The sequence below is a fragment of the Coenobita brevimanus genome, chromosome 101 (assembly GCF_032717465.1).
Source record: "Coenobita brevimanus isolate Jiangsu-jjx chromosome 101, ASM3271746v2, whole genome shotgun sequence".
In the NCBI taxonomy this organism is placed as follows: domain Eukaryota; kingdom Metazoa; phylum Arthropoda; class Malacostraca; order Decapoda; family Coenobitidae; genus Coenobita; species Coenobita brevimanus.
Window position 1 is genome coordinate 29,466,862 of NC_137054.1, and position 19,862 is coordinate 29,486,723.

General features: G+C 43.2%; 1 protein-coding gene across 1 annotated transcript in view; it reads right to left on the reverse strand.

Moving 5' to 3' along the window:
• LOC145414995 (protein MON2 homolog) overlaps positions 1-19,862 on the reverse strand; it is a 570,120-nt gene that overhangs the window by 294,032 nt on the left and 256,226 nt on the right. Inside the window, exon 14 of the mRNA XM_080284414.1 lies at positions 13,249-13,480. Coding sequence (XP_080140540.1) covers positions 13,249-13,480 — 232 coding nt within the window. The remainder of the gene's footprint in view (positions 1-13,248; positions 13,481-19,862) is intronic.

Below are 19,862 nucleotides of genomic sequence, written 5' to 3' on the forward strand. Positions count from 1 at the left end.
TAAAGAAAGAGCGGAGTCGGCTTAGCACACCCAGTCTCTTGGAAGCAGATTTTACAAGAGATGTAATATGGTCTTTCCAAGATAAGTCCCGAGTAAATGAAACCCCAAGTTTTCATTCAATTATTCTTAAAATAATAATCACCATCATCATCATCATCATTCAGACCTCCTTTCCCACCCTAGGGCAGAGTGAGGAGTAGCAATGTCCAGACAGCCTAAGTTTGTCCAATTCAATAGGCCATGCTTCCATTCAATCTTCAATCAAGCCCATGGAATCCTGGCTCCATCAGATAGGCCAAATAACTTTCACCACGTTCCGTAGCTTCGCATATACCAATCTGATTGAGTCCATCCGAATGCTGTCACGTTAAGAAGGGGTGCCAAATCCCTGGTTATGCGCTTCTCCACACAAAATTCACCCAGCCAGCTCAGTCTCTTGTCAGTCCCTTAGCCTCATCAACTTCCATACCTCTCTTCCTCACACAATCATCCACCATATCCCTCTACCTTCTTCTTGGTCCAACTTGCCTCCTCCCTCCTTCAAATTCGCTCAGATATACAGACAGCTCCCATAGTGCACAAGCTCATAGTACATGAATTGCATAATACACGAGTGACCAAAAATAATAACCAAAAATCCTTGACTGCGCAAGCTTAGCCCACAATACACGAGGCAGAGACAAGGAGTGGCACAAAAATGCCATTTTCCCTGAATATGCAACCCCCACCCCCACATAACGGGTCCATCACGACGTCAGTGATGATGCAGATGCGCAGAAATTAACGGGCATCCTACTGTGCAGCGTAGGGAATGAGGCGGGAGGCCATGTCATTACAGACAAGACTCATGCACAGTGAGGATACACCCTCTCAGGGTAACCTGTCGTGTACTACGGGCGGCTTTTTTTTGCTCCATCCTGGTTTGTACCTTCGCAGCACCATGCCTCCAGCTACACGAGTGAAGAAACTTCTTACACACACGACCAAGTTGGAGATAATCAAGAGAAAGGAGGAGGGGCAAGGGAACACCACTATTGGCAAAGCCATGGGCCTGGCTGAATCTAGAGTGAGTACTGTATGGAAAAACCGCGATGCCATCAGGGCACTTGTGAAGTCGTATGGTGCATCTGAGCTTGAGGCCCATTCCCGTGTGGGCAATCAGGCAATCGTTCTCACGGAAAGATATCTTGCCACCTTCATTATGAGGAAGGAGAAAGACGGTGTTTCACTCGATGGTAGATATATTCAGGACCAAGCCCAGCTCTTTTACAAGGCAGCATCTCGCAAGTTACCTGTGGACAAACCTTTCAAGGCATCTGTTGGATGGCTGCACAGTTTTTTAAAATGCAAGGAACTCTGTGACATCAAACTGTCGGGGGAACATGCCTCTGCCGTCGAGCTAGCCGCGAGAGAGTATCCTGCGATATTTAGAGCACTTATTGAAAAAGGACAGTACACCATGGATTGGATCTACAATGTCGACGAAACAGCATTATACTGCAAGGTCATGCCCAAATTGACTTACATTGCTGAGAAACACAAACAAGCCCCTGGTCACAAGCTCCAGAAATGTAAGATGACAATAATGTTGACTGTAAACCCATCTGGGAGCCACAAGATGAAGCCATGTTGTTGTACACACAGCTTTACACCCTAGGTGTTACAAAAACCTCACGAAGATGGACGCAAGTAGCGTGTACTGGTACAAGTCTGCTAATGGTTGGATGACTGACAACATTAAGTCAGACTGGCTAACGATGCACCACATCCCCAATACCAGGGTGAAGTGTCAGCAACTTGGCATTCCATTCAAGATGCTCCATGTGCTCGATAATGCACCAAGTCACCCTCTCTACTTCAAAGATCTGCACAAGGTTTGTCGTGTTGTGTTTCTGCCACCTACGATGACGTCACTCATGCAGCCACTGGATCAAGAACTGATTGCCACTGTGAAACACTTTTACCACAAACAGGTGTATGAGTACATACGCAGGAAGACCGACACACAAGAGGAACTTCATGCCCTACAAGAAGACCACGACGAACATATCAATGAGGCAGCTGCTCCTGTATCATCTCTGCCGGAGCTGTATCCCCCCAGCTGACGTGACTGTTGAGGCATTTTGGCGTCATTTCTTAGTAAAGGACACAGATGATTTTTTCCTACAAGCCTGGGACATGATAACACCAGCAACAGTGAACCATGTGTGGTGACTGCTCGTACCTCACTTATGCATGAACCACGAGACAGCCATTCAACCACTGGTCAAGGCTGAGGCAGCAACAATGACAGCAGCACAACTGTACCAGGTTTCGAGGACGTTATGTTGGTGGACATGTGAGAAGTGCACGCTTCTACTGAGGAACAGCCTCCCGAGGAAGTGTTGCAACGGATAGACAAGGCTGACGCAGAGCCCAAGGCCAAGCAGAATCAAGTTGAGGAGCCTAGTTTGATGGAGGGTAGCAAAGAACCATCCATGTCAAGGATAAGCAAGATCCTTGCTGCCATGGATAAACTCAAAGAAGAAGTGAAGGAACACGAAATCAGCCAACAAAGAATAGAGGAGGTTCTCGTTAGTATCGACAAAGCCTTCCGTTTCTAAACAGACAGGCACAGGCAAGAAATTAATAGAAGGAGGCAGACGCTCATAACAAGTTACACATAGCGGCCTCAAGAAAGTGGAAGTGAGGAACCTGCTCCTTCGTCTGATCCTGTTTCTATAAAGGACAAAGAGGATGCATGTCAGTTATGTCAACATTGGACTTTGAGGGGTTTTTGGCCGAAGTGACAGAGTTAGAGGCTCATGGGGAAGGTGTTCTGGAGGAGTCTAAGGAAGGAAGTATTGGTGCGGCAGGGGGTGTGGCGAGGGGTGCAGCACTGTAAGTGTTGCCATGCCTCGGAACCCCTGTTATTAAAGTCCATCAGGCCTGTTGTTAAGGTGAATGACCATATTTTTGTTATTGCAGCTATATCTGTAGTATATGTCTGAAAAATTTTCCCTTTGTTATGTCTCTAAGGATAAAAAATGTCAAGGAATAAGGGGGTACTGCCCATATGTAATTTTTCCCATAAGATTATGTATTCACAGTGTGCGATTTCACAGTGCGCATGGACCAGGACCGCCCATCCGCTCACGCACTGTGGGATCTTACTGTATCTTTTTCACCACCCTATTGCCATCCATTCTCTCCACATGACCAAACTGTCTCGGTACACTCTCTTCAACTCTAGTGTCCACAGCCTTCCTCACTCTGCATCTTTCACAAATCAAATAATATTAATAATCACAAAATAATAATATTAATCTATCTATCTATCTATCTATAGCCCGACACCCTAATCCCGCAAAGGGTGGCCGCAGACAAAACGCCTCTAAGTTGCTCTGTCACCCACTATTTGACTACCCTCCCCCCAACTCACCCCCCCCCTCATATACCTCTCTACTCCATCTCCCCACCTCATCCTCGGTCTACCCTCCCTCTCCCTCCCTCCACCTCACCTACATACACCCTCTTAGTCTGTCGTTCATTCTCCATTCTCTTCACATGTCCACACCACCTCAGTGTATTTCTCCTAATCTTCTCAACCACATCCACATCCATCTCACATCGTTCCTTCACTTCTTCATTCGTCAACCTGTCCCTCCATGTCACTCCACATGCTCCTCTCAAGTAACTCATTTCCACTGCTCTCACTCTTGACTTATTCCCCTCTTGCAAGGTCCACGCCTCGCTTCCATACGTCAGGGTAGGGATCACAATACCATCATGCAGTGACTTCTTAACTTCCATACTCACCTCCCTATTTCTCATCACTGCTTTCTGTGAACCAACAACCTTCCTTCCCTGCTGTACCCTTTCACGCACTTCATCCCCCAAAGTTCCATCCTTACTCATCACACTACCCAAGTACTTGAATGCACTCACATTCTCCATATCCTCACCATCCAACCTCACTGCACACTCTGTGACTTCATTCCTCTCAAACACCATAACTTTACTTTTGTTTACATTAACTTTCAGAATCCTCCTCCTACACACTGTCCCAAATTCATTCACCAAACCTTGCAACTCCCATTCATCTTCACTCAACAATACTGTATCATCAGCAAACAGCAACACCGGAATCTTCCAAATCTCACCCTCATTCATTAGAGCCACCCCCACATCCACTGCCCTACCTTGCACCTCCTTTACAACCCCATCCATGTATATATTAAACAGCCATGGAGACATCACACAACTCTGTTTCAGTCCCACATTGAGATCAAAGAACTCACTCAGCTCACCATCCACTCGCACCGTAGCCCTAGCTCCCTCGTACATACTCTTCACAGCACTCAACAGTTTCCCCTCCACTCCATATATTCTTAATACCTTCCACATACCTTGCCTGTCTATTCTTTCATAAGCTTTCTCCAAGTCCATGTAGGCAGCATACACTTTCCTTCCCTTCTCTAGATACTTCTCCACTAAACATCTTAGAACAAATATCTGATCTACACACCCTTTTCCCTTCCTAAATCCCCCTTGTTCTTCTCCAACTAGCTCCTCTGTCATATGCCTAACCCTATCAAGGAGTATTCTACCATATATTTTACCAGTCACACTAAGAAGGCAAATACCCCTATGGTTACCACATACTTCTCTCTCCCCTTTTCCTTTGTATTAAGGAACAATTATACCTGACTTCCAGTCCTCTGGAACCCTTCCCTCTTCCCATGCTAATCTACACAACTTCCTTATCCACTCCACAACAATCTCACCCCCATACCTAAGCATTTCACCAAACACTCCATCAATTCCTGGGGCCTTTCCCAACTTAATCTTCTTCATCGCTTCCACTACTTCCGCCCTACTGATCTCTTCCTCCCTCCTCTCATCTCTTCTTCTCCTAGCCATTCCCCAACCACTTATACTCGCACTGCTCTCACTCTCTACATTCAACAAATCCTCAAAGTGCTCTTTCCATCTCCTCAATTTCTTTCTCTTCTCCACTAACACTCTATTATTCCTATCTTTCACTCCCCTACTATTTCCCCTTTCACACTGCCTTACTTTCTTTACCTCCTTCCAAAACAATTTCTTACTCTCCCTCCATTTCACACTCAGATTCCTCCCAAACTCTTCATCCACTTTCTTACTCTCCTTCACCAGTCTCTGAACCTCCCTTCTCCTGCTCACATATACCTTTCTCTTCTCTCTCTCATCTTCCCCCCTACCTCTACTCGTTAACCATTCACTATAAGCCTTCTTCTTTTGTTCCACAGCTCGTTTCACCTCATCATTGCATCATGCTGTCCCTTGCACACCCTTGCATCTCCTCCTCACTCCACAAACCGCCTCACACGCTGCGCCTATCTCTTCCGTGAATATCTTACATACGTCTTCCACCACTTCCATCTGCTCTAGCTCATACCTTCCCAATCTTTCTTCCACTATGCTCTTATACTCTGTCATTTTCTCACTATCTTGCAATTTCTCCACTCTTCTCACAGGAGCTGCTTCCTCCTGTCTTCCCCTTCGTCTCCTCAACCACTTTCTTTGCAGCTCTACCTTAGCCATCACTAAGTGATGGTCCGAGACTCCATTCCCCCACCCTCTCCACACTCTTGCATCCAACACTTGTCTTCTCATTCATTCATCCACACACACGTAGTCTATACTAATATGTAATAATAACAATTATAATATGAGTAATGATAACAATGATAATAATAATAATAATAATAATAATAATACAGTAAAACCTCGATATAATGGACTTCAATAGAGCGGAATTCACTTTTATCGGAATCGAGGAGCTACTGGACTAAATTCCTATATATCGGAAAAAGTCCGATAAAGCCAGAAGCAGTCCAGACTGCCTGACCATTTCAGCTATGTTCACCACAAGACGGTAAATAAAAGACATGTTTATCAGTATACAGTACAGTATTTTTTTATATATTATACCATTTTATTATTGTAATGAAGGTACAATACAGTATAGTACTGCAATGGTAGTGAAAACAGTTTATAAACCATTGGTGTGATCCGGACTAATGTCTGATAAATCGGAAAAAGTCCAGGATAGCAAGGGGAAGTCCGATGTTGCTTTTTTCGGAATTTCGTTTTTTTCAGAATGGTCTAGGCCCCAATTAGTTATAGTGAGATCTTACTGTTTTAATAGTAAAGGACAACGATTTTTTGGCATCGAGAGAACCAGTACCTCTTTTAATTCAGATAAAATTACGAGACGGCACTTGAAATTTCCACATTTACCAAACTAGTGATCCCGCCAATTACGAGGCTGATGTATCATTGAATTGTTCTGCAGAAATTAAAACTGCACAAATGGTGCCATAGAATTCCATGTTATAAGACTAACTGGTATTGTGAAACCCAAATTTTTTCCCAAACTTTCAGCCCTCCTGAAAATTTTTGACCACCCCAGATCATACCTAATGTTTATTGTATCAAACATACAACAACTAGGTACATCATTGGACATAACAAAGGGTTAATCAGAGTGTACAAACTGGTAATAAGTGGCGATCACTAACCGTAAAAGGATAAAGGGATGCTTGAGTGTTGAAGAGGATCACTGCTCTCTCTTTTAATGAATATTTTTTGTGCCTGTAGTTCCTTTTGTAAATAAAATGTTTCTGTAAACATGCATGGAGAATCTGTCGGGGTGACACTGCCAGGCTGCTTCCTTCATGTTACGTAACTTGAGTTCCTACTTGCCTGCTTTCAGTTCACCTCATATCCACCTATGCATCTCACTCACTTTTAATAAACAAGAAAACATTCTTAGCATCTGTAGCTCCTTGTGAGAAAAATAATAAAATGTTTGTATGACCATGTACACAGACACACAGCACCAGGCCAAGCTGACATGTCGCTGTGCAGGACTTTCGATTGTCAATGCATGACAATCTTTTTTTTTTTTATAAGGGGGGGGAGGGGCAGCTGATTTCTGGGATTTCCCTGCACAAACAAAGATTCTTTCCCAAATAACAGGGGTCAGGGTAGAGTTTATCTCTCCATGTAAATGGTAAAGATTGCAAATGGACCCTGCATAATTCCACTGTGTAACAAACTTAAAAAAAAATTTTGTTTATGTTGATTTCTACACTATTTATGATCAATGTCAATGAGTAGATTCCGAATATGCTATTTGCTTTTGTGTAAATCTAGAAAGCTTATGACAGAATAGATAGGCAAGGTATGTGGAAGGTATTAAGAATATATGGAGTGGAGGGGAAATTGTTGAGTGCTGTGAAGAGTATGTATGAGGGAGCTAGGGCTACGGTGCGAGTGGATGGTGTGCTGAGTGAGTTCTTTGATCTCAATGTGGGACTGAAACAGGGGTGTGTAATGTCTCCATGGCTGTTTAATATATATATGGATGGGGTTGTAAAGGAGGTGCAAGGTAGGGCAGTGGATGTGGGGGTGGCCCTAATGAATGAGGGTGAGATTTGGAAGCTTCCGGTGTTGCTGTTTGCTGATGATACAGTATTGTTGAGTGAAGATGAATGGGAGTTGCAAGGTTTGGTGAATGAATTTGGGACAGTGTGTAGGAGGAGGAGGCTGAAAGTTAATGTAAACAAAAGTAAAGTTATGGTGTTTGAGAGGAATGAAGTCACAGAGTGTGCAGTGAGGTTGGATGGTGAGGATATGGAGAATGTGAGTGCATTCAAGTACTTGGGTAGTGTGATGAGTAAGGATGGAACTTTGGGGGATGAAGTACGTGAAAGGGTACAGCAGGGAAGAAAGGTTGTTGGTACACTGAAAGCAGTGATGAGAAATAGGGAGGTGAGTATGGAAGTTAAGAAGTCACTGCATGATGGTATTGTGATCCCTACCCTGACGTATGGAAGCGAGGCGTGGACCTTGCAAGAAGGGAACAAGTCAAGAGTGAGAGCAGTGGAAATGAGTTACTTGAGAGGAGCATGTGGAGTGACGTGGAGGGACAGGTTGACGAATGAAGAAGTGGAGGAACGTTGTGGGGTAGATGTGGATGTGGTTGAAAAGATTAGGAGAAATACACTGAGGTGGTTTGGACATGTGGAGAGGATGGAGAATGAAAGACTGACTAAGAGGGTGTATGTAGGTGAGGTGGAGGGAGGGAGAGGGAGGGGTAGACCGAGGATGAGGTGGAGGGATGGAGTTGAGAGGTATATGAGGGAGGGGGGGGTGAGTTGGGGGGAGGGGAGTCAAATGGTGGGTGACAGAGTGACTTGGAGGCGTTTTGTCTGCGGCCACCCTTTGCGGGATTAGGGCGTCGGGCTATAGATAGATAGATAGTAAATCTAGAGTTACAGGAATTATGCAACAACATATTTATCGTACAAGGACAGGAACTGCCACTTGTTACCATTTCGAGAATGTTGAGAATGTCAAAGAATTTATATACAGATACAATATCTATCTATCTATCTATTGCCAGAAGCCTCAATCCGTTCGGGGTAGCCACAAACAAATCGCCTCCAAGTCGCCCTGTCCCCCGCCATTTCACTGCCCTGCTCCCAACTCACACACCCCTCTCTCATATACCTCTCCACCCCATCCCTCCATCTCATCCTCGGCCTCCCCCTCCCTCTTCCCCCCTCCACCTCACTCACATACACTCTCTTCGTCAGTCTCTCACCCTCCATCCTCTCCACATGGCCAAACCACCTCAGTGTGTTCCTCATAACGCTTCCTATCACATCCACATTCACACCACAACGCTCGTTTATATCCTCATTCGTCAGCCTGTCTCTCCATGTGACTCCACAGGCTCCTCTTAAGTACAGTAGAAGTCCGAATTTTCGGCATCTATGGGACCAGGCAAGTGCCGAAATATCAAAATTGCCGAATTATCGAAAACCCTACCCACTCAGTACCTTATATGTTTCGGTGAACACTATCATCATTACTCATATCATTACAAATGTGTTTGGAGAGAGTACTGTATACTGTTTGATACTGTACAATACTGTAGTGAATACAGTACTATACATGAATATGAAAAATAAAGAAATTAGTGAACTTACTGTATATAAATGTAATGGTACAGTAGGCCTACAAGTTCACATGCACTTACCTAAACTTATAGTAGGTTCCTTATTTACATATGTACAATAGAAGGGGTTGATTGGAGTCTGCTACTGCTGGAAGAAGTCCCCAGCAGTAGAGGGTCCTGCAACAGGCTCTAAGGACTCTTCTCCCTGTTGCTGCGGCAGTAGAGCTTGAGGTTCAGAGACTGCTGTTGGTGATGGAGAGGAGGGAGCAGAGGAGCTTACGTTAAACTCATCCATAATCTGTTTCCTACTCATGCCAGCCTCTAATTTTTTCAACAGCTCAATTTTCCGAGCAATAGTCAACATCTTATGTGTACGCTTCTTGCTAACACCAGTTAACTTTCCACACGTGGAGGCCATTTTCAAAGCATGCAGAAGATGTTTATACTGTTCACAACACACGGCTGGTCCACTCAGGTGTTACAAAACTCCTGTCTGATGTTACGGTGCTTACAGCACACTCGAATAGTAATTTCAGAGGTATTTCGGTAAGAAGTTCACAAAGCACACAGAAGAATCAAGAGAAGTCGGCAGCAGCACGGCAACAACTCGGAAGAATGGCGGAAGAATGGCGAAACAGACTCTCTTTCCCATGCTAGACTCACTACATGTTTGTCCTCTCTTTATGCTATAGGAGAAAGAGCTAGCCTCTGAGCTTCATGGCAGTGGTAGACTCATTCCATCACTTTCACTATCTCACTCACTAAGGCGGGTAAAGGCGGGTAGCTAGCTGGCGAGCCTCATGGAGAATTTCAAGACTGACGAAAAAAATCGGAGAATCTGCCGAACGATCGGAGATTTTCGTAAATGGGACTATTTCTCAAAACTGCCTAAATGTCAGATTTGCCGGGGATATGGACGACGAAATATTGGACTTTTACTGTAACTCATTTCCACTGTTCTCACTCTTGACTTGTGTCCTTCCAGCAATGTCCAAGCTTCACTTCCATACGTTAGAGCTGGTATCACAATACTGTCACGTAGTAACTTTTTCACTTCCATGCTTCTTATCACTGCTTTCAAGGAACCAGCAACCTTTCTTCCCTGCTGTACCCTTTCAAGCACTTCACCCTCCAAACCTCCATCCTTACTCATCACACTACCCAAGTACTTAAACGTACTCACATTTTCCAATTCCTCACCATCCAATCTCGCTGTACATTCACTGACTTCACCTCTCTCAAAGACCATCACTTTACTCTTCCCTACAATCACCTTTAGATTCCGTTTCTTACACATTCTCCCAAACTCATCCACCAAGCCTTGCAGCTCTCCTTCGTCTTCACTCAACAACACAGGATTATCTGCAAACAACAGTACAGGGAGTTTCCAAACACTATCCTCTGTCACCAGGGCCACTCCAACATGCACTACCCTACCTTGTACCTCTTTTATTACCCCATCCATGAACAGGTTGAACAACCATGGAGACATGACACATCCCTGTTTCAACCCAACCTTCAAAGAGAAAAACATGGGCTACGTAATTTAATTAATTTTTTTCATTCATGCCCTCTTGAAAGAAGTCATTATCAACAAGGTTAGGATCATTTGTCCCGGTTTATGTCCAATGGCACGTAAATACATTTTGTCATACAAGAATCAATGCACTGAATGCACCTAGCTGGTACCTGCACAACCGTTCACCTGATGTCTTTATTATGCTCAAAATCAATGTTATATTGCCTGTAAATAATGCAATGTGTGGCATCCACACATATGATGCTGCAATGCATGTGTTGGTTTGGTGCAGGCTAGATTGGGACTGAGGCATCTTAATTTCTAACTGAAAGAATAGACACAAAGCTTACAGCTGGTACTTGCATAACCATTCACTCAATGTCTTTATTTTGCTCATTTTTTGTGTTACTGTATATACAGTAATGTGCAATATACTATTTTATTTTTACCAACAAGTAATATTTGTGATAAGTGGGTGCAAAACAGATGTAGTGGTATTAGAAGTATACTATGAGATAATACTGATTTCATATGCAATGAATCGGAGAGAGCATGTGGAAACTGTAAGACGTGAAAGGATTGATCTAGCTGGTGAGGCTCTTGAGGGTGTGGAAGTTTTGTTACTTGGTAGACATGTTATATGCTGATGATGGGACTGGAGCTAGCTCTGTGGCTAGAGTGAGGAACGGTTGGACGAAGTTCAGACAGCTGTTGCCTCTCCTGACACTGAGAGGGTTCTCCCTCCATGCTAAGGGATCACTGTGTGCAGCTTGTATTAGGGGTGTAATGCTGCATGGTAGTGAGACCTGGGCAGTAAAGGAAGAGGATATCTGTAGGCTCAAACATACAGAAATGATAATGATTAGGTGGATGTGCAATACTTCCTTGAATGTGAGGTCCAGGAGCACTGGTTTACGACTGAAGAGTTGAAAGGAAGGATGGGACTGGAGTGCATTTGTTTTGTGATGGAGGGGTAGACTGAGATGGTAAGGGAATATGGAGAGGATGGAGGATGATAACTGCGTGTGGAAAGTGAAAAGTGTGAACCCTGGGGGTAGGGTTGTGAGAGGCAGACCGAAAAAGACCTGGGACAAGGTCATAACATGTGACCTCGGAGATAAGAGACTGAATAGGGAGGCTGCCAGAGATGGAGCAGCATGGACAGCCACCGTCAGGTGACCAAGACTGATGCATGCATGCATGCTGGAGCCTTCATAAACAATGTGAATGATATGATACAACGCTGCTATTCATGTGCTGTTTTGGAGGGGCTAGAATGTCAGCGTTTGCATCCTTAACCCATGTGAAACTGCTTCACTGACCATGTGAAATGCCCACACCAGGGAGGCATAGGACATCATTTATCTAATGCACTGTCTGTAGAGCAGGGAATGTTTACATTTGCTGCCTAAGATCCATCCCTGTAATTGCCCTGAATGCACTGAGTCTGAGCATGTACAGCCTCTTGACAACTTGTATATGATCCTTCGAAGATGAGTTCACTGTTGTATGTCATTCCAAGGATCTTAGCGGTGGGGAGGTGTAATGTTAACATGATGTTAGAGGTGTACCTGTGCTCATGATTACTGTCAGTGAAGAGTGTAGTGGTGGCTAGAGCGACTGTCAGCCTGTTGTCCTCAATGCATGCCTGAAGTGTGGGGAGGCAGTCTTGTAGCAATGTGCAGGTTGCATCTGGGATGAGATCTGTGGTTGTCATGGCAATGTCATCTGCATATAAGACAATATTTCCAGGCAGATGGGGTGTAGGAATGCCTTGCATTTATAGGTTGAAAAGTATGGGTGAAAAAACACAGCCCTGTGGGAGCTCTGTTAGGGAAGTTCTGTGTTCGTGATAATTTGTCCTGGAGTGTAATGCACTTGTCTATCAGATAAGTGGTTGCCAAGCAAGTGTTTGGTGTTGTTCTCCATGTCTGTGTTGTAGACTTTGGTGACTCTTCTGTCTTAGAGATGGCATCAAAGGCTTTATTAATGTTTCTTGTACAAAGTGTACATTGCACAGTTTTGCAGAGCTGATGCAATTAGATGTGCTTAGTGTGAGGTTGGTTAGCTGATTAAGGTGTGACTTTGTTAAGAATTAAGTGTTCAGCTATCTTTGATGGCATGCTGAGTAGTTCTATGGATCTGTATGATGGGAGTGTCAGATCTTTGTTTGGTTTAAGAACAGTGATGAATGTTCCATGTTTCCAAATGTTGGAAATGCTACAATGAGTGTACGAGTAGTAGCTGATGTCTGTGAGGGTTTCGATACCACATAGTTCAAAATGTTTCAGGTGTATCGTGCTTTGGCAATCCAGCCTATTACTCATAAATATTGTATGGGTGTGTAATGGACCTGATGAAAGGTTTGACTCTTCCTGGTGAGTCATATTCAGTGTCTGTTAAGAGTGACAATGGACTTATAAAACAGATCTAACTTAAGTATAAGGTTCAGGTACCAATTATGTTCATTAACTGGAAACTGCCTGTACCTTTTACACATTTTAACTGGAAACATAAGGCAGTGCACCCACTCCTCACTTCTCTGATTTTGGGATGAGTCCTCCTGTCACCACTTATGATTTTGATGCAATATTGTAAGACTGCTGACACCCTTCTTCCTAACCATAACTTATTAAGAGCAAAAAAATAATTTTTCAAACAAGCAAAAAACTTGTTTTTTAACATTTAGTTCAGAATCTCAACCCTACCATATTATAAGACTACCTCCATTTCTCACCTGTCTCAAGTAGCTTAGCTACTGCGAAGAGAGATGGTTCCCTATTAGTATATGCAAGTTCCATGGATTCTTGAGAAAGTTGGCACAGTGCATTGATGAGGTGGTGAAGTGCAACATCATTCAGATGCTGAGAAGACTCAAATAACCGGCTGAGCATTGATGACAACACTGGCAGGTCAGCGATGACAGCTGTTGTGATAACTGCATTGGTTTCTGCTGTGCTGCGTCCAGCCTGAGACAGAAGTACAGTGAGATAAAATACAAGTAGGGAAGGCAACTGTTACAAATACAGGATGTTCTGTGTGAAAGGGCATACCTTTGTGAAATGACAGATCAAATGGGCACACGCTGCTAAAGTTATGCAGCTACAATCATTGATGGCCAAGTAAGTGAACTGTGAGGAAAATCATTTCTGACCAACATCTATCTATCTATCTATCTATTGCCAGATGCCTCAATCCTGTTTGAGGTGGCCACAAACAAATCGCCTCCAAGTCGCCCTGTCCCCCACACATTTCACTGCCCTGCTCCCAACTCACACACCCCTCTCTCATATACCTCTCCACCCCATCCCTCCATCTCATCCTCAGCCTCCCCCTCCCTCTTCCCCCCTCCACCTCACTCACATACACTCTCTTCGTCAGTCTTTCACCCTCCATCCTCTCCACATGGCCAAACCACCTCAGTGTGCTCCTCATATTGCTTCCTATCACATCCACATCCACACCACAACGCTCCTTTATATCCTCATTCGTCAGCCTGTCTCTCCATGTAACTCCGCAGACTCCTCTTAAATAACTCATTTCCATTGCTCTCACTCTTGACTTGTGTCCTTCCAACAATGTCCAAGCTTCACTTCCGTACGTTAGAGTTGGTATCACAATACTGTCATGTAGTAACTTTTTCACTTCCATGCTCACTTCCCTGTTTCTTATCACTGCTTTCAAAGAACCAGCAACCTTTCTTCCCTGCTGTACCCTTTCAAGCACTTCACCCTCCAAACCTCCATCCTTACTCATCACACTACCCAAGTACTTAAACATACTCACATTTTCCAATTCCTCACCATCCAACCTCGCTGTACATTCACTGACTTCACCTCTCTCAAAGACCATCACTTTACTCTTCCCTACATTCACCTTTAGATTCCGTTTCTTACACACTCTCCCAAACTCATCCACCAAGCCTCGCAGCTCCCCTTCGTCTTCACTCAACAACACAGGATTATCTGCAAACAACAGTACAGGGAGTTTCCAAACACTATCCTCTCTCACCAGGGCCACTCCAACATCCACTACCCTACCTTGTACCTCTTTTATTACCCCATCCATGTACAGATTGAACAACCATCGAGACATGACACATCCCTGTTTCAACCCAACTTTCAATGAGAAAAATTCACTTAGTTCACCATCCACACGCACTGCAGCCTTTGCACCATCGTACATACTCTTCACAGCATTCAACAACTTCCCATCTACTCCATATATTCTTAACACTTTCCACAATCCTTGTCTATCCACCCTGTCATATGCTTTCTCCAAATCCATGAAAGCCGCATACAACTTCTTTCCCTTCTCTAGAAACTTTTCCACTAAAGATCTAAGAATGAATATCTGATCTACACAACCTCTTCCCTTCCTAAAGCCTCCCTGTTCTTCTCCAACTAATTTCTCTGTTCTTTCTCTAACTCTGTCAATAAGTATTCTACCATACACTTTTCCTATTATACTAAGAAGACAAATGCCCCTATGATTACCACACACTTCTCTTTCCCCTTTTCCATTGTACAAGGGAATAATTATACCTGACTTCCAATCCTCCGGGACTCTACCTTCCTCCCAGGCCAATCTGCACATCTTCCACATCCATTCTACTACTATCTCTCCCCCATGCTTCAGCATTTCACCACACACTCCATCAATTCCTGGGGCTCTCCCTGATTTAACTTTCTTCATTGCTTCCACAACTTCTATCCTACTGATTTCTTCCTGTCTTAGCACCTCCCTCCTTCTCCCGGCCATTCCCCAGCCACTTATACTCACATTACTTCCATCCTCTATGTTCAACAATTCCTTAAAGTGTTCTCTCCATCTGCTCACTTTTTCTCCCTTCTCCACTAGTAATCCACCATTTTTATCTTTCACTCCCCTGCTAACTTCACTTCTGCCCTGTCTTACTCTTTTCACCTCTTTCCAGAACATTTTCTTACATTCCCTCCACTTTACACTCAAATTCCTTCCAAATTCCTCATCCACTCTCTTCTTACTCTCCCTTACTAATCTTTTCACCTCTCTCTTTCTTTCTACATATAACTCTCCCTTCCGCCTCTCAACTTCTTCCATGCCCCTATTTCTCATCCAGTCATTGTATGCTTTCTTCTTTTGTGCCACAGCCCGTTTCACCTCTTCAATCCACCACGCTGTTCCTTGCACACCCCTCTGTCTTCTCTTCCTTCCACACACCACATCACATGCTGCACATATTTCTTCTGTAAATATCCTATGCACACCTTCCACGTCTCCCATCTGCTCCAATTCATATTTACCCAATCGTTCCTCCACTTCTCTCTTATACTGTGCCTTTTTCTCATCCTCTTGTAACCTTTCCACTCTCCTTGCAACTACTCCTTCCTCTCGTCTTTCCCTTCTTCTATTCCTCCATCTTACTTGAATTCTAATTCTGGCCACCACCAAGTAGTGGCCAGAAAGTCCACTCCCTCAACCTCTATAAACTCTTGCATCCATTACACATCTTCGCATCCTTTCATCCACACACACATAATCAATCATTGCCTTCCTTTCATTCAGTTCACCACCCACCCTTCTCATCACTCACCATGTATACCTGTGGATCATTTTATGCCCGAAGAGGGTATTGGCTATCACCAACCCCCTCCCAGCACATATGTCCACTAACGCACTCCCATTCTCATCTATCTCAGCAGGCACACCCCACTCACCAACTATTCCATCCACCTTCACATTCCCTACTTTACCATTCATATCACCGATCAAAAACATTCTCATTCCTTCCAAACTTTTCCATGCACACTTCTACATTTGTCCAGAACTCTTCTCTCACTCTTCTAGCACGATCTTGCGTTGGCGCATACACACACACAATTATCCATGATTATCCATGACTAGTACACTCAAACCTCAAGCAACGTGGTAACTACAGCCCAAACCTGGACCTTGGTACTCAAAACTGCAGCACTGAAACAATATAATTACATTCATTCTTGCACAGCTGTCTGGCCACTTTCCAAAAGTCCCACTTTTACCCCTTCTGCCCATCCTATGCCACATAAACAACCTTGACTGACACCCACCATCATGTAATCATTATAACAACCTAACACATGATAATTAAAGATTAACACTGACATACCAGTAACAAAAGTTGGCCTGCATACCTGTTTGATGATGTTGCCTATTTTCCTGGCACCTTCCCCCACCCCCCACCAACGATGTTGTCACAACATGGCTAATGGTTAATGACCTCCCTCAATACTGTACTTACAAACACATACCCGGTACACAAAAAAACACCACAATAACACAGCTAGACCTTGGTGAGATGCAAGGGATGATGTGGGAGGGGAACCAGGGCTACCATTTTTTTGTTGTCTGTTATGATATCACATTCCACTATGAAGTCCACTGGCCATTTATATTATCAACAGTATTATTATGAATAAGTAAATGACTGCAACTTTAAAAAAAAAAAAAAAAAAAAAAAAAAAAAAAAAAAAAATGGAACAAGGCATTACCATTTCTAGATGCTATGTGATAATGAAAACTGATGCAAGAACCAATTTCTTCCCATGCTGTTTAATGACAAAAAAGACAGTGTCCCAATAAATATTATCCTGCAGGAAGTGGTTTGATATACAGTATTATGTTAATAACATAATACAAAACTATGACATACAAATGATAGGAAAGTTAGGCTGACGTGCATAAGAAACAAAAATATTTGCTATTTTTACCTACTGAAGCCCTAGTGCAATTAGGCCTCGTAACTCAGTAGGGTTACATCAAGTGAAGACCTATTGCATAACAATTTATCAAATAACGAGGTCAAAATAACGTGGATTCAACGGGGTTATGGAGGATGACCTCAAGTGCGAAACCTAAAATGCCCCAAGAAACCTCTACCACCCACCTGAAGCTTGTCCTATGCCAGTGAGTCATCACCAAGCACCCCCTCCCCCCCAGGGCTGAGGAACAGTTGGAGAGCCTGGATGATCACTTCACACAAAAAGGTACAGTCTCACTTCACCTACTATCACACTCTACATATCTGTTCAGTACTCGCACTGTTATTTGGTGATAGCAATGGTGTCTCAGTGGTCTTTCATGCATAAAATGGAATGAGACAGACAATCACAGCGAATGTAAACAATGGGCGGCCATCCTGTTTCACTCGGCTCACTAGAGGCCCATCAAGGAATAGGTGGTCACGTAAGGCTGATATGATTTCCACGTCAAAGTTTCAGTATTTCACACACAAAAAGGTAACACTTCACTTAATATTGCTCAAAGCACTACTTGTTAAGCACTATAGTCACAGTGCACGACTCTGAGGTTGTCATTATTGTACCCTGGCAACCTAGCATTCAATAGTGTGTCCGATGTCATATCATGTTATACCTGAATCATATTACAGTATTATGCACGAATATATTATACACGAATATTATTATACACGAACATATTATACACAAATTGTATGCATCTCATACTATACATAAAGTCAGACGCACTTTTGAATGACAGGTTGCCAGTGCAGGATAATAACAACCTCAGAGTTGCCCCCCGCCACTATAGCACTGTTATCTGGTGATAGCAATGGTATTTCAGTGGCCTTTCGTGCACAAAAATAGAACGAAAAGCAGATGATCACAGCAAAAGCAAACACTTGTAGGTCATCTTTTCTCACTCCGCTGACTAGAGACCCATCAAGGGGAAGGTGGTTACATGAGGTTGACACAATTTCCAAGCCACAAGTGTCAGAATTTCACAAACAAATAGGTATCACTTCACTTAATATCACGCAATGCACTATTTGTTAAGCACCTGCATTGTTATTTAGCAATAGCAATGGTTTTTCAGTGGCCTTTCATGTACAAAATGAAACAAAAGGCAGATGATCACAGCGAATGTTAACACTGGGCGGCCATCCTGCCTCACTTGGATCACTAGGGGCCTGTCAAGGAGTAGGTGATTACATAAGGTTGACACGATTTCCAAGTCACAAGTTTCAGCATCTCACACTGCACCATTTGTTAAGCACTTGCACTGTTACTTGGTGGTAACAGTGGTGTTTCAGTGGCCTTCCATGCACAAAAAGGAATGAAATGCAACAATCACAGCCACTGTAAACACTGGGCGGCTATCTTGCGTGCATCCCTGCATCCACATGAGTTTCTCGGAAGCAGCCAATGAATACAATAAACTCCCAATTATCCAGAGTAACAGAGCCAAAGGCCTGCTGAATACTTCTGAAATGCTGGATTATGCATGGTTCCCCCTAGGGACCCCAAACCCCTCAACCTCCCTACACATATCAGAAAGACAGAAGGATCTAGGAGTGATTTTCAATAACAGATTATCTTCAGCTGACAACATCAGTCAGAAGGTACAGAACATGTATACACTGCCTGCTAATAAGAGCATATCATTCACATACATAAATGAACACATGCTGAAAAAATTAATATCATTCATCAGACCAACCCTGGAGTATGCATCAGTAGTTTGGAATCCTCATCTCAAAAAACAAATAGATAAGATTAAAATCATATAAAGGGCTGCTACAAGATGGGTACCAAGTTTAGGAGATCTAAGCTATGAAGAAAGACTTGAAAAATTGAGTCTACCAACACTACAGGAGAGAAAAGAAAGAGAAGACACGATTATGCTTGATAAATGTGTCTCAGGGAAAGAGAAAATAAACATAAATGAGTAGAGTATAAAACCTATTGGGATGCACCAGCTAGAGGACACTGCAAAAAACTACATAAAAAGAGAGGTGATAAAGACATAAGGAAATTCAGTTTCCCAAATAGGGCAATTGATCAGTGGAATGAACTACTGAATGAAATAGTGAGTGCAAAAACAATTCATAAATATAAGGATATGTATGATAAAAGTGATTTAATACACGGGACAGTAAGAGCCTGACTCATTCCTGTTAAGATACAATTAAGTAAGAATTAGGTAAGAACACACATACACACACACACACACACACAAGCACACACACAGGAGACACCAAGGAGTGCAGACGTGGGCCGACAGTGCTCCATACTGAGCCAGCACGGCCAGTGGCATTACCTAAATTAGTATCTTTATATGAGTCAAGCTCTGTACCAGGTTAGACTAAATGGTTTTTATTATTTAAAAAAAAAAAAAAAAAAAAAAAAAAGTTTAAACAAGGCTTGTTCAAACAGAAAAGAGAACCGAGTAGCGAAAGAATGCGCTCAGTCACCAGATTGTTTGTTTAGACTACAACTGCCCCAGGGAATGTAAGTACTCTGTGCTTTTAGTATTGCAAAATGGCCACATACTTTAGTAAAGCAAATTTGGAAAAGAAAAGGGATAAAG